Source organism: Triticum urartu, chromosome 7A, assembly GCF_056163025.1.
Source record: "Triticum urartu cultivar PI428250 chromosome 7A, HENAU_Tu73, whole genome shotgun sequence".
Lineage (NCBI taxonomy): Eukaryota > Viridiplantae > Streptophyta > Magnoliopsida > Poales > Poaceae > Triticum > Triticum urartu.
In genome coordinates this window covers 194,405,694-194,419,512 of record NC_141879.1, presented here as the reverse complement: position 1 = coordinate 194,419,512, position 13,819 = coordinate 194,405,694, and the positions used below count along the sequence as shown (strand labels likewise).

The 13,819-nt window shown below is 50.7% G+C and overlaps 2 protein-coding genes across 2 annotated transcripts; one reads left to right on the top strand and one right to left on the bottom strand.

The window, feature by feature from the left end:
* The first annotated feature begins 4,477 nt into the window (after nucleotides 1–4,477).
* LOC125529365 (putative U-box domain-containing protein 42) lies at nucleotides 4,478–9,612 on the top strand. The gene is made up of 4 exons (XM_048693778.2): nucleotides 4,478–4,870; nucleotides 5,606–6,706; nucleotides 6,889–7,198; nucleotides 7,637–9,612. The coding sequence occupies exons 1-4, from the start codon at nucleotides 4,865–4,867 to the stop codon at nucleotides 9,262–9,264; spliced, it is 3,045 nt and encodes a 1,014-aa protein (XP_048549735.2). The 5' UTR covers nucleotides 4,478–4,864; the 3' UTR covers nucleotides 9,265–9,612.
* A 241-nt stretch (nucleotides 9,613–9,853) lies between these two features.
* Nucleotides 9,854–13,157, bottom strand: LOC125529366 (uncharacterized). The gene is made up of 8 exons (XM_048693779.2): nucleotides 12,903–13,157; nucleotides 11,991–12,636; nucleotides 11,681–11,908; nucleotides 11,528–11,593; nucleotides 11,280–11,348; nucleotides 11,116–11,187; nucleotides 10,851–11,033; nucleotides 9,854–10,534 (listed from the first exon to the last, which is right to left on the bottom strand). The coding sequence occupies exons 2-8, from the start codon at nucleotides 12,603–12,605 to the stop codon at nucleotides 10,445–10,447; spliced, it is 1,323 nt and encodes a 440-aa protein (XP_048549736.1). The 5' UTR covers nucleotides 12,606–12,636; nucleotides 12,903–13,157; the 3' UTR covers nucleotides 9,854–10,444.
* Between the last annotated feature and the right edge of the window lie 662 nt (nucleotides 13,158–13,819).

Sequence of the window (13,819 nt, the reverse complement as noted above, 5' to 3'; positions counted from 1 at the left end):
AACCTTTCCCGCGCGCCGGAGCGCCAAAACCAGCGCGCGCTAGGCCGCTCCCCCCCCCCCCCCGCGCGCTAACCTTTCCCGCGCGCTGGTGCGCCAAAATCAGGGCGACGGCATGATCTAAAATGCGCGCAGTCATGAAATAGGTCGGCCCATTGGGCGCACTGTCAACCCAAAACTAAAAGAGGGCGGACGGACCAGGGAAACGCATCTGCCTCCCGGGTCGCTCCTCCAGGCGACTCCGGAGGCCTTCCCAGCCGCCACTCGAGAGGCCACCCGATCCTCCTCCCTTCCTCCCGCCGCCGCCGGAGGACGCCGCCGGCTTGCGCCCGGAGGCCGACGGTGGTGGCGGGGGCTCTTCCTCCCTCCCGCGTCTCAGGGGTGGCGGGGCCCCAACATGTGTGGAGGTGCGGCCGATCTAGAAGCGGCGGCGATGGCTTCGACGGCGGCGGCGGTCGGCCCTGCCTCGGGCCACGGGTGGTTGCTGCGGCGGCTGACCTGGATCGGGCGGCGGAGCGATGCGGTCTTCGGCGGCAATGTCATCTGGCTTTAGATCGGCGACGGCGTCGAGGGCCTGGTGGACTGCTTGGCGGCACATGGCAGATCTGTTTTGGCCAGTGTAGCTAGTGGTGGTGGTCATCTTCTTCGTCGGAGGTGGCCGGTCAGAGGCTTGGTGATTCGATCTCGAGATCCATCATCTAGTCCCGGCTGCGAGTTGGGGAGACATGGTTGCCGGTGAAAACCGAGCCGACGACAGGCGATGGCGGCGTTCTACGCCGTTACCTTGATGAAGGCATCGTCGTGTAACTATTGTCGACCCACTCGTGCTGCTCCGGGGAAAACCCTAGGACCTGGTGTTCCAGATCGGACGATGGCGGCACTGCGGTGTCGTTTCTCTCTTGGGAGCATCGTTTGTGGAGCAGAGCTGGAAGTCAAAGGCAGGAGGTGGAGCGGCTTCGGTGGAGATGTCAAGTCATGCCTGACCGACAGGTGCTACGCTTTGTCATGCTTGGTCGGCAGGTGCTACGCACGACAGATCTTCCAAAGACTTCAAGCTGTGTCGGCTGGTGGTACTTGGCAGCATGGTGCTGAGGTGTATCAGTGGCGACCGCGACATGCTCAACTGTTTGCGCGCAGGGAGGAGGTGTCGTTGGGCGCCATGGTGGTGTCGACGATAGCTGGACCGACCAAGGTTGATGCATCAGTACAATTCTGAAGATGGAGCGGTGACAGTTGGCGGCGGCGGCCTATGAGAGCACGGCGGACCGAAGAGACCCATGCCCGGCAGGCGTCCTAGATGGGACCTCAGGTCTTAGATGTTAGATTTGGCTGTGATGTTTGTTTGGTATTAGACACAGACTATCTGCGCCCCTTCATCAACTGGATAGGTGTAGCGATAGTTTGTTGCTTAGATGGCGGATTTAGTCTTACTATTGTATTACTTTGTAAAGTCTTGTGAGAATAATTAATAAAGTGATCGTATGCATCGCCCAGATGGCCGGAGGTCATCCTCCTTTTCTTTAAAAAAAAGACGAACGGCGGATGGGCGGCCGGCCGACCCAAACGAATAAAAAGCGGGCAAAAACGCCGTTCGTTTGGCTCGGTCCGTTGGAGTTGCTCTAATGGCACGGATGAGTTATCGTTGTATCTATAAAGCGAGACGAAAGATTATATCCAAATGGCAGCCAGCTGCCCAGCTCTATTTGGTGTTGGCAGGCTCGCTTTACCCCAGAGATCCAAACCCGTGTTGTCAGGTGAATAGTTTCACGGTACGTGTTGTCATGGGCGCTGCGGCCGAAGACAAGAAAAACAACTCTCTTTCGCCGCGTGCGCCCTGGCTCGCTGTGCTAGAGCACAGCTGTATTGTACAGTGGATCACGTGCCGCCCAGCCCTACCGTACGTCCTCACGCGCCCCCCTTCCCTTCCCTTCCCCTGTAGCCTGGGATATATGTCAGCAGACCCGCAGTATATCCCGGAATCCAGATCAGACTCAACCTTGGAGTAATGTAGCGTGACGGGGCGCAAAAATTTGGTGTGGAGGCCACGACACACGATCATGTCACCACCGTCCACCGACGTCCGGTGCCATGGCCGAGCCCGGGAAAAGGGCCCACGCCCTCGCGCGTGTAGTGGTTGGCGATCGAACAGGTTGCCCGCGCCCAAAGGGCACGCACCTAACAAGCTGCCACGACACGGAAAGCTTCTTGTCCCGTACGCCGCTGCCGCTCTTCCTCCCGCTGTCGCTGCCTGCACTAAATGCATCGCCTCCATTTCGTCCAGCTGAAATACTAGCAGTACTAGCAGAGCAGGGCAGGAGTACCTGTGATCATTTGAAACGGGTCAAGATCGACATTCCTCGGTCCTCGGTCCTCGCCCGGCATGCGAACGCCGTCCCTGCCGCGATTTCGTGCGTCCACTCCACACCTGCAGCACAGTGTCCGTCTCCGTCTCCTTCTCCTTCATACGCGTCGGACATGAAATTAAGAAAATGCTACTGTACTGGACAGGACAGGTGGACGATATCTACGCACGCAAGCGGATTGCGATCGGCCCGCCCGGGGTGGCGCCCATGTCGACGCGAGCGACCCCACGCGACCGGACGGACGAGTTTGCCCCTGCCCGATCGGACTGCAAGTGTCCCTTTCGTCCGTAGCCAGCGATCGCCGTCGACCGGATCATCATCATTCATAGAGTAGCACACTAGTAGCCATCACGCCGCGGCTCCATTTAGAATGGTTCCACGCGCTTGTAACCTGACCAATCAAATCAAGGGTTTGCTAGCAGTAGCTTGCTAATCCATTCTTGCCGGGCAAATTCTGGGCTCTTGTCGTGCACCAGCCGTCATGCTGCTATTTTATTCATGCTCTCGTGTCTAGGATAGGCGCATCTCGATGATGTAGAATTAGTCGATAACGGCGGTAGTTAATTTAGTCAGGGAATTCTGCGATGAAATTGAACATTTCAAGAGCTAGGTTCATAGGTTGAAGAGCTCAACGAACATTATTCAATTTAGTTCAGTTCCGTCGGTCCTTATCTGTACGCAATGTACTGGCTGGTTAGTTCTTAGTACCAGTAACTGTGTTTTTTCTGAAAGTTACTGACTGTACCACTCGATCGTACGCACCTCCACCCCTGAGCAGCACTGTTGGTACTACTCTGATAGCCATGAGTATTTTGCTGCGGGGCATAACCATGCATGATTAGATTAGATTAGATTAGATTAGATTAGTAGTGAATCAATGTACATGATTCCAGCACGATGTAGTAGCGACTAAATAAATCTCAGCAACTTCTTAACCCTAAGAGCATCTACAGTCGGGGGCTCTAAATTCTCCTCAAACGTCCGGGCGGCCCGCTCGGACACTGACCGGTCACGATTTTTTTATTCAGACGGACGCTTCAAAGAGGCCTCAATGTAGCCATGCAAGATCTTCACCATATCCAAAAATGTCAAATTTTGATAGTCCGATGGCATATTTAGTTAGTAGTGATGGAGTAGCCGGACAATGTGTGTGCATCAACGTAGTTGCATGAGTTTGCGTAAATTTGAGATGTGATAATTGAGGTGTCCGAATATGAATTACATTATTTGAGAAGTGTCCAATCAATGCCTACGGATGCACCCGGGCGTGTCTGCGGACATTGAGAGGGCCGGATTTGCCCATCACACTGTAGATGCTATAATAACTTACTTCTTCCACTCGCAACACAATGTACTACTGTGCCTTTTTTTTTGCGGGGGAATGCAGGAGTACTACTGTAGCACTTGCTAGCGCCCTCGCTGAACGCCTAACCATAACCATATCTAGATCGACCGGAAAACTAAATCAAATGCTTTTCTCCTCTCACAGATGATGGTTCTTACTTAATGAGCTTCGCCACCACCGTTCAACCGATTTGGGGATCATCAATGCCCGCTGCCATGCTATCCATGCCTTCATGATGAGGCAAATGGAGCAAAGAGCAGAAAGAAGGAAGCGTATGATCCAAGAACTCATGAATCAGGGCGGTCGACAGCTCAAAAAACGCCGCCATAATGCTGTCTCTCGCCTGCACTTTCCTTCACGGCTTCACCACCACCGTCTGAAATAGGGTAATTCTGCGAACGTACGTAGAAAAGAAAACATGCAAAGTTTCCAAGAAGTTGTCTTTGATCATCAACAATTCAAAAATGACCCTGGCGAATACACATTTGCAGGGCATCTTTTTTTTTTTGCGAGTGACATTTGCAGGTCATCTTACTTGACCGAAACTTCAGTGCAACTAACGTTGCCAAGTCGTCGTGGACAAAGAACGAGCGCAGTGCAGTCGACACGCCAGGCCTCCGCGGACAAAAACAATGAAGGTGGCATATTGTGGCGGTGTCCGTTGCAAGCCAAGCATGCGGTCGCCGGGCAGCACCCCCACCGCCAGCAAAGTCAAACGCCTTTGTACGCTTCCCACGGCGCACTCCCCACACAAAATTATAAAACAAGCGCGGCGGGGGCAGGGGCACTACCGGGAAGTCCGTTAGAAAATCGGGCCGCTTTACCGATCTCCAATCCAGGGAGCCAAGCCAACCGGCCAGGCCAGGGAGGAGGTTGCTTTAGACCTCACTTGACTGGGTCCCCGTGCGGCGCCATCTCCCATCATTTCATTCCTCTCGATTCTTCTGCCGCGCTCAGCCGGGCGGTGCGGCGCTGTTCGTTCGTTCCTTCGAGGCCTGGACGGCGCGGGGGCGGTGGCGGTGAGCAGGAAGCGGAGGTGGAGGAGAGAGATAGAATGCTCCCGCGGCGCCGGTAGCCACCTTCTCCAGGGGTCAGCGCGGCGGGGGGCGGGCAGGAGGAAGCGGAGAGCCCGGGCTCGTTCTCGGGGGGCTTGGATTGGATGCAGGTATGTGCCGCTGAGTCGCCTTCTCCTCTCCTCCCGGTGACGAGCTATTTGGTTGTTTCGTTCGATTCAGTTCAGGGTGGTGTCAGGAAATAAATTACGGTTCATGTGTTGTTCTTGGTTATGCCCATGTTGCGTTGGGATGCTAGGCCTTGTGTGAGGGAAGATAATCATAGGGTTTTAGCTCTATGGACTACACTTGGGCGGTTTTGTGTGGATTTGGCATGACGGAGAATGGGGAAACGGAGCCGAGGCCGTGCCTGGTGCTCAAACGGGCAATTCAACTGCCATTCACTTCTTCTTCCTCCCCTTTGGGGCATTTTTCGTGTTCTTTCATTACAGGGAGTAGGCGAAAAACCAGCGCGTTCCCCATTTTCAGCCGCTTCGTAGTACAAGTCTTTGATTTGGGCTGTTTATTGTTTTCATTTTCAGCAAAGTAAATTCCAGTTCTTATTCGTTCATACTTACGGGAGAGATGCCACTTTCTTGAAACCATTTTGTCAACAACCCGGGATTGGGGGAAAGTGGCAGCCCCGTATCGTATCCTCCGACTGTTGTAGAATCAATTCCCCCGTCGACTTCAGATTGTTTTCATCTAATAAAGTCTGTCGGTTCATTCTTTATAGTTTGCTGGTGACCTGGTGTGAACTCTCAACCATCATTTTCCATGAGAACAACCCGTCTTTATTTGTAGTTGGATGCATTTGCTTGGGCGCCTGACGTGTACTTATTTTTCAGAGAAGTGGGGGGCAAGCCCGGAAGGCGGCACTCGCCGAGTCCATAGCGGCAATCTCTGAGGTCATGTCGACAATGGCCTCCGCTGACGTCGGCCAAGAGAAGTTCTTGGACGCAGGCAGCCGTCTTCAGCGCGTGCCCCCGGCGACATTGGAGGTGCAGAGGGTTCAGAATTCTCCGGCCAACGTGATGCACATAGCCGAATATTTGGCTGCCAATGTCGACCTCGCCAAGGACCTCGTCGCTCGGTGCAGCGCCGTCGCGCAGCAGCTCATGGACGAAGACCTCCAGAGCATAACCGAGGACCTTGATAATGTGATAAAGAACATCGGTCATGAGCTCAGCAGGATACCTGCTTCAGCATTTGGTAGCAAGAGGTGTGCGGATGCAGCAGTCGGTACGCACCTTCAGGTCACTGCAAACGGGCAGCATCCTAATGATCAGCGTTCCTGTGATGGCTATTCTGAGGGCGACATGACGATAGTTGTGGCAAATGATAGACCCAAGAGAAGAGCACTGCACGACGGCGACATGCCAAGGTTGGTGGACTTCCTGCAGGGAATGTACCATGAGTCTCATGAATTCGGTGGGCAGTCATTCAGTTCACTCCCTGAAGTCGCAGAGTACGTTGAGCCGTTGTATGATTCTTTCTTCTGCCCACTGACAAATAAGGTCATGGTTGATCCAGTGACTACTGAAAGCGGGATAACATATGACAGGAGAACCATTGAGGAGTACTTTGACAGTTTAACGGATGATTCTGAACCTGTGATCTGCCCGGTTACGAAAATAGCAATGCAGAGCAAGACTCTGAGGACTAATGTTCCACTCAAGAGCACAATCGCGGAATGGATTATGAGGAATGAAGCAACACGGATCAGAATCGCGCGTACTGCTCTCTCACTGGCAAGGACGGAGGCTATGATACTTGAAGCCATACATGAGCTGAAGCTGCTTGCCAGGACGAGGAGGAAGAACAGGGAGCAGATGCACAAGATTGGCATAACCAAGTTCCTTGCACGTCTGTTAGAACACAAGGATGCACTGATACGCTGTGACTCACTGGAGCTCCTCTGCCTGCTGGTCGAAGATGAGCCAGGAAAGGTAAGGAAGTCTGAAATGTGTTCAGCTTTCGTGAAATCCCAGCTTGGCCATGTCAAAATTATTTTTCGAAATCACCATGTGAAACTTAATGAAATGCTGAAATTATTGGTAGAGTCCAGTTTCAATTTGTATTGGTCCTGCATCTTAGATTAACAACTCAAATGTTGCCTCGTGACATGCAGGAAATCATAGCAAAAACCAGAGCTGTCTCAAGGACAATAAAGCTGCTTTCTAGTAGTAGTTCGGATGAAAGACATGCAGCTATCTGTTTCTTGCTAGAGCTTTCAAAATCAGAGTTACTATTAGAAAACATCGGGGCAACTGCTGGAAGCATATTAATTCTGATCACGATGAAATTCAACAACTCAGATGATCCAATTACTTCAGAGAAGGCCGGAGAGGTCCTCCAGAACCTGGAGAAATGCCCAAAGAATATCAAGTACATGGCTGAAAGCGGCTACTTGGACCCTCTCCAAAGGCATCTCGTTGAAGGTAATATATTTTACCTGTGCAGAAACATACCTGACCTCCTACATTTTTTTTAACTCTTCCACATAAAACATTGAAAAGAGCAATTTTGTCTTGTCAAAATCCAAATTTAATATTTTGAAGTATCTGAGAACATTTCCCTTGCACTGATAAGAATAGTTGCCATTTTGTCCAAACACTTTCTAAACTAGCATTTTGTCCAAACAGTTTCTAAACTAGAATCACTATAGTGGGAGTTACTGCCTATGTTTCTAAACAGTATGTCAGTACAAATTTGTTTTGCAACAAGTGAACTAAATCTCGAGCTCAAAGTAGAAGTCGTGCACTGGTGACTGATTTGAGGGGTTTCCTAAAAAAACTCGATACTATTCATTGTACATGCAAGTTCGCAACCGCTCGTGCCAAACATCATTAGCTAACATGAATATGTGCATGAAACAGGGTCGGAAGATGTGCAGATGGAGATGGTGGGTTATCTCGGCGAACTAGTCCAGAAGCAGGAGATGACCATCAACATTGCCGGGAGCGCATCGGAGATACTTGTCAAGATGGTGCACAGCGGCAATGCTAGTATCTGCAAGGCGGCGCTTGATGTCCTGGTCCAAATCTCTTCTCACCAGCCCAATGGCAAGACACTTGTGGACGCAGGCGCTGTTCCAGTCATGGTTGAGGCGCTCTTCATCCGAAAGATCGATGATGAGCCCATGGGATCCAAGACCGAGGCTGCAGCAGTACTTGCCAACATTGTCAAATCTGGCATGAACCCGGAGGCCATCGTTGTCAACAAGGAAGGTCATGTTATCACGTCCAAGTACTCGGTGTACAACTTTGCACACATGCTCAGATGCTCCATGCCCGACGATCTCAACCTCAACATTTTGCGTGTGCTGCTCGCGCTCACCGCGCTCCCCAAACCGCTTGCCACGGTGGTCTCAGTCATGAAGGAGCAAGACAGCAGCCAGACCGTGATCGAGTTCATGGGTTCACCTAGCGAGGCACTTGGCATTGCTGCGACGAAGCTGCTCACTGCATTGTCCCCACAGATGGGGCACACCATTGCCGAGAAGCTCTGCAAGGTGCCTGGGCAGCTGGGCAGGCTGATCAGGAGCATCAGCCAGTTGGGGCGGATCACGGAGCGGCACGCTGTGTCTGCGACGCTCCTGTCAAAGCTGCCCTATCAGCATCTGACACTCAACCTCGCGCTGCTGCACCAGAACGCAGTGCCGACCATGCTGGCCAAGATAGAGGAGATGCAGCATGGCGGGATGCGGGCGAGCCGCCATGCGAAGCCATACTTGGAGGGCCTCGTGGGCTCGCTCGTCCGGCTGACGACGACGCTGCACGACCAGGATGTGCTCCAGGCAGCCATGGACCATAACTTCACCTCGGTGCTGACCGATCTGCTCGTCCGGTCGTCAGGCAGTGACGAGGTGCAGCGGCTCGCGGCGGTCGGCCTCGAGAACCTCAGCCAGCAGTCGGGGAACCGGTCGAAGCCGCCGTCCGAGGAACAGCAGCCCAAGAAGAACATTCTCCGGCGCCTGCGAACCGGCCGGGTGCACGACAACCGGAAACCGCCTGCGCACAGCCGCCTCTGCCCCGTGCACCGAGGCGTGTGCTCTCCCGCCGCCACGTTCTGCCTGGTGGAGGGCGGCACGGTCGAGTGCCTCCTCGGCGTCCTAGAGAGCAACGAGAACAGTCACGTGGTCGAGGCCGCACTGGGCGCGCTCTGCACGCTCATGGACGAAGGCGTGGACGTGGTGGGCGGCGTGGCCGTGCTCACCGAGCACGACGCTCCGCGGCACATTCTGCGGCTGGTGCGGCAGCACCGCAACGACGAGCAGGGCAGCGGCGCGGTGCTGCGGCGGTGCTTCTGGGCCCTGGAGAGCTTCCTCGAGAACGGCGGTGACCGGTGCGTCAGGGAGGTCACCTCTGACCGTGCCCTGCCCAGCGCGCTGGTGGGCGCCTTCCACAAGGGCGACACCGCCACCAAGCAGGTCGCCGAGAGCGTGCTCCGGAGCCTGCACCGGATGCCGGACTACTCGGCCACCTACATGTCCGTCGAGCTGTAGCGAACATCCCTTTGCCGTCTTCTTGGCTTCATACCATCCATCAGCTGGTGCATTGTTTGGTGTAACTAGATTACAAAGAGAAAACGAGGTAAAAAGGAATTTCTGCAGATGCAATGTAACTAAAGTGTCATAGTGAGTATGATATTGTATAGTTTCGTTCTTGTTTGTCTTCTTAGGTTGTAATTAAGGCTAGGCTTTGATGATATTCGTTAACATAAGATTGTCTTGGTTGGTTTGGGTTTTTTCTCAGAAAAGATGTACTGCAAAATTGTATGTATCCAGAGCAAAATTGTATGTGGTTGCAGAACTCATTTGAGATTCAGTTTTAAGATATTGTGCTCACTTAAACTGGCTTCAGAACTACGTAGTTCAACATGCTAAATTCTGTAGTTCTACTCGACTCACTACGCTCATGATCTTCCCTTGAGCAAATTCGTCGAAACAAGATTTGCAGTTTCTTTGATGCTTTTGTCAACTATCCAAGTTCAGATGAGGCGATCACGATGAAAATAGCACAGATGCCTCCAGTTTTTTTGGAATTCTGGAAGAGAAGATGCCTTCACTGTTTCTTCCACACATAATCACGCGCTGAAAATAGGCCCATTCTCAGGCCTCGTTTATTCTCAAGAAATCGAAAACCAGTACACAGTTCTATATGGTTGCGTGCGCAGCCATAGAAGTACAACAAAGATTCTTCTTTCACTCTCACGATACTAGCAACTAACAAACCAAAGGCTGTTATATTATACCGCGGAGTGTGAATCTTGCAGAAAGAGAGCATTTTACAATATTACTGGGTCTGAACTAGATGGTACCCAGATACAGCCACCTTCTGGCAAAATGGAACTCACCATCATGATGCAAAGATTGTTGAATCACCAATAGTTATACACGTAAATTTTCAGAGGAGAATGTAAAGCTTGAAATCTCCATGTGGACGTCCCGAGAGTCGGATCTCCAGCTTCCTCCAATAGCAAATGGTACATCTGAGGAAAGGGCCTCTATAGGATATCTCAGGTGCTGATTCCAATATTGGGAAATCAACAATTAAGCAATTTGGATGGATATACTTCAGTGCTCAAATGCGAGCTAGTGGAACAGTGTCAACAAGCTCACATGTTGTTCTGTTGAAATCTCTTGGCCCGTTATGATTTCTTGCTTCGGTTGCGGAATCTATTGCTCAAGGTTTATCATTTGATTCGTGGTCATTAAACAGGGTAAAAGGCATCCCAATCACGTTGTGGAACTCTCCATCAAAATTATTGGGCACCTGTGCAATATGCTCAAGTCATAAGAGGATAAATCTGATCGAAATGAACAAAAGGACTAGTAATGAACTAGTAATTCTGGAGCTACCACATAACACAGAACTGCACCAGGCTTAAAGGAAATCTAGAAGGTACTCTCTTTTCAATAGAAGTTGTAATGAACTAGTAATGCATGTACTACCACACAATACAGCACTGTGGTAGGTCTATTGCAAAATCTACCAGGTACTGCCCTTTCCTATTGATGTCCATCAATCTAGCATTTGTTTTAAAGGGCTTAAAATGAGAAACATAGGCACAATAAGTGATGGGACAAACCTGATGTGTGGCCTCTTTGAATGTACATCCTACCGGAGCATTTGTTACCCTTCCAAATGCATCGGCGGGATTTACAATGCTGTGCAACGCAGCTTGAGAATGTTTTGGTGGATGCAAAAATTGATGGCCAATGTCTGGTAAGAAGCCAAAGGTAGACGATGCAGTTCCTTGAGACTGAAATAACTGTATGTATGGAACATATATCAGCACAAGGAAAACAAATGAAATTTAATTAACAATAAATATCTGGCAGGGGGTTACATACATCCTTAGATAGAATGCGCTCTATGTTGAAGTCTAGTGCTGGATTGACAGCTGAAAGTTTCATCGACAAAAACTGCCCAATATGCACATACAGGGTCAACAAGTTCACATTACAGCAAAGAGCAAAAGCTGCAAACAATGTTACAAGTTTAGCGGACATCATACCTCAACTTGCCGCTGTAATGATTGAACATAATTGATTATCTCATCCAGCATAACGGCCTTACCAATGACCTGGTATACAATCTTGCTTGTGAAAATAGCGAATGGCAATAATTTGAATTGTGGAGATAATATACAGCTAAAAAGTGCTGACTTCCTCATTTAGCATGCAAATAAGTTTTTCTATGGCAATAATTGTGGAGATAATATACAGCTAAAAAGTGCTGACTTCCTCATTTAGAAGTGCTTACTTTACTACAACCAGGAACAAGGTCCTGAAGAAATTTCATCCTTTCACTAATCTTTTCCCTCCGAACCTGTATTGCAAACAAATAACACTGAAGCTAAGTAGCTAGAAATACCATTCGATAAAGGTAGTTCAGGGAAGATAACTCGGGACTTACCCTTTCTGCAAGACTATGGCTGTTTGTAGCCTGGCCACTTCGAGCTCTTATATGAATGTAATCTTCCTTTGGCGCATCAGATTTATCCTCAGTTTGCTTCCCGTTGGACTTTCTGGATGTCCCAATAGGCCTCTTTGGTTCATCTTTGTCGTCGTCATCTTTCTCCTGCTTTGCAGCCAGAGTTGCCAATTGCTGGCTCCCTTCTTGTACATGCTTCACCCCACGATCCTTCATGAGAAAATCGAATTCTAAGTTCCATCGAAATCACGACACAAATTCAGCTATATAACAGGGAGGATTAAACAAGTACCTGGCTTGGTCTTTTCCTCTTCTTGGGACAAGAGACACTAGGCCCTTCATCCTGACCAGCGCCACCACTGCACTCCGGCTTGCTTAACTCCTTGCTAGAGGCATCAACACCATGTGAACTCTCGGTGTCTCCTTGCTGCCTATCACCGGTCAATAATGCATCCTTGCAACCTTCGTCCACATTCATCTCCCTAGACGTCTCAATATCGTTTTGGAAACTACCCATAGCAGGGTTCCTAGAAAAAGGGTGATCCATCATGGCTCCAAGACTGTTTGCACTTAAGCCAGGAAACCCTGCCCCACAATCCATGAACCCCGACTGGGCGCCGGGATATGCGGGCGTCGCTGCTGACAGCATCCCCAAGAACGAGGAGAACTGGTGCCCATTAAGCATAGCGTTAGTGTTGGTCTCCCCCAGCCCGAAGTTCTGGCCAGGTGGGTTCCACAAGCCAGGAGGGAACGGGTTCCCCATGGCGGCCAGCGCACTGCTGGAAGAATCCATCTGAGCTTCCGGCGAGAGCGAGAACCCGGGCCCGTGGAAGCTCGGCTGCTGGCCGTGCCCGCTGGGCTGGTTCTTGTCCTCCAAATCAGCGGCGTTCTTCTCATTCGTCTCCATTTCGCTTCTGTCACTCCTGGAAGACCGAAATCTGCGATGCCAACAAAAGGTAAGTTTGAGATTCGGCGCTGCTTCAGACCTCAAACCTCGACGCCACAAATCCAGCAGCCGCACAGGGATGCGCCGCTTAAAAGGGAATCCGGTGAGCCGAGTAAATCCAATCTCGGATACTAATAAATAAACAAATGCAGTACAGTGAAAGCAACGAGAGTGCAAGGTCTGGATCTAGATGGTGCGCCGAAAATTTCCAGAGGTCAATGGGGTCTAGCCAATCGCTGGACGGCAAAATGCGCATACCTCAGAGGCCAATGGCCGAAGCGGCGGACGGGGTGGAGGCGGCAGGGACGGCGGCGGCGGCGGACCGCGGGGAGGGGTTGGGGGCGGGGCGTGAGGCGTCGGCGTCGAGCGACGGCACGGCGGCGGCTGTGGGGCACGGAGACGGAGGCTCCACGGGGGCACTTGACTGGAGTGGTACTAGTTCAGAGGCGCATCGGGTGGGATGGGGATGGGATTGGGGTCGGGGTTGGGGTAGGTGCTCGGGAGACGAAGAGGAAAGGAACGTACGGGACGGGACGTTTGGAGAGAGAGGAGGTGGATCTTGACCATGGATGGAGAACACGTATACTATAATTTATGTGATTAAACTAAGAAATCATGATCTTTTTGCATGTAAATAAATACGAGTAGAAAGCAGGGAGAGTGCAGAGATCTCACGCTCTCGGCCCCAGAAGGCCACAACAGTGTTGCTCCCGTGATAAAAAGGTTATCATAAAAAAATACAATTTTTTAAACTAGCCTACAGAAACATCTTACTCCCTCCATTCCACAATGTAGTGCTTTCTCTATCCACATGTTCCAACTTTGACCGTAAATTTAACTACCAAGACTGATTGCGGCGGGAGCAAAAATTATATCAGTGAATTCGTATTCGAAAGAAGTTTTCAATTATATAATTTTTTCTCCCGCCGCAGTTGATCTCGTTGGTTAAATTTATGGTTAAAGTTGGACCTCGAGAAGCGTGGACGCACTATATTTTAGAATGGAGGGAGTATATTTTTTGAGACGGAGGTACTGCATGTTTGCGATGTTTATTTTGCAAAATAATAAGTACTCAAATGCTGGAAACAGCGAACCAACCTGTGGTTGGATGGTTAGATGAACTGTGGTATCCTCAACCCAGCAGAGTTCAAATCCTGATACTTGCATTTATTTCT

Bases quoted from the DNA above. Each gene is read 5' to 3' on its own strand.
- LOC125529366 (XM_048693779.2), bottom strand. From the start codon at position 12,605: ATGGAGACGAATGAGAAGAACGCCGCTGATTTGGAGGACAAGAACCAG. The intron at 11,909-11,990 runs GTACTTGTTTAA...TTTCTCATGAAG, and splicing joins AGAGGAAAAGACCAAGCCAG to GATCGTGGGGTGAAGCATGT. The intron at 10,535-10,850 runs GTTTGTCCCATC...CATATTGCACAG, and splicing joins TCAAAGAGGCCACACATCAG to GTGCCCAATAATTTTGATGG.
- LOC125529365 (XM_048693778.2), top strand. The intron at 6,707-6,888 runs GTAAGGAAGTCT...CGTGACATGCAG, and splicing joins TCGAAGATGAGCCAGGAAAG to GAAATCATAGCAAAAACCAG. The intron at 7,199-7,636 runs GTAATATATTTT...TGCATGAAACAG, and splicing joins CCAAAGGCATCTCGTTGAAG to GGTCGGAAGATGTGCAGATG.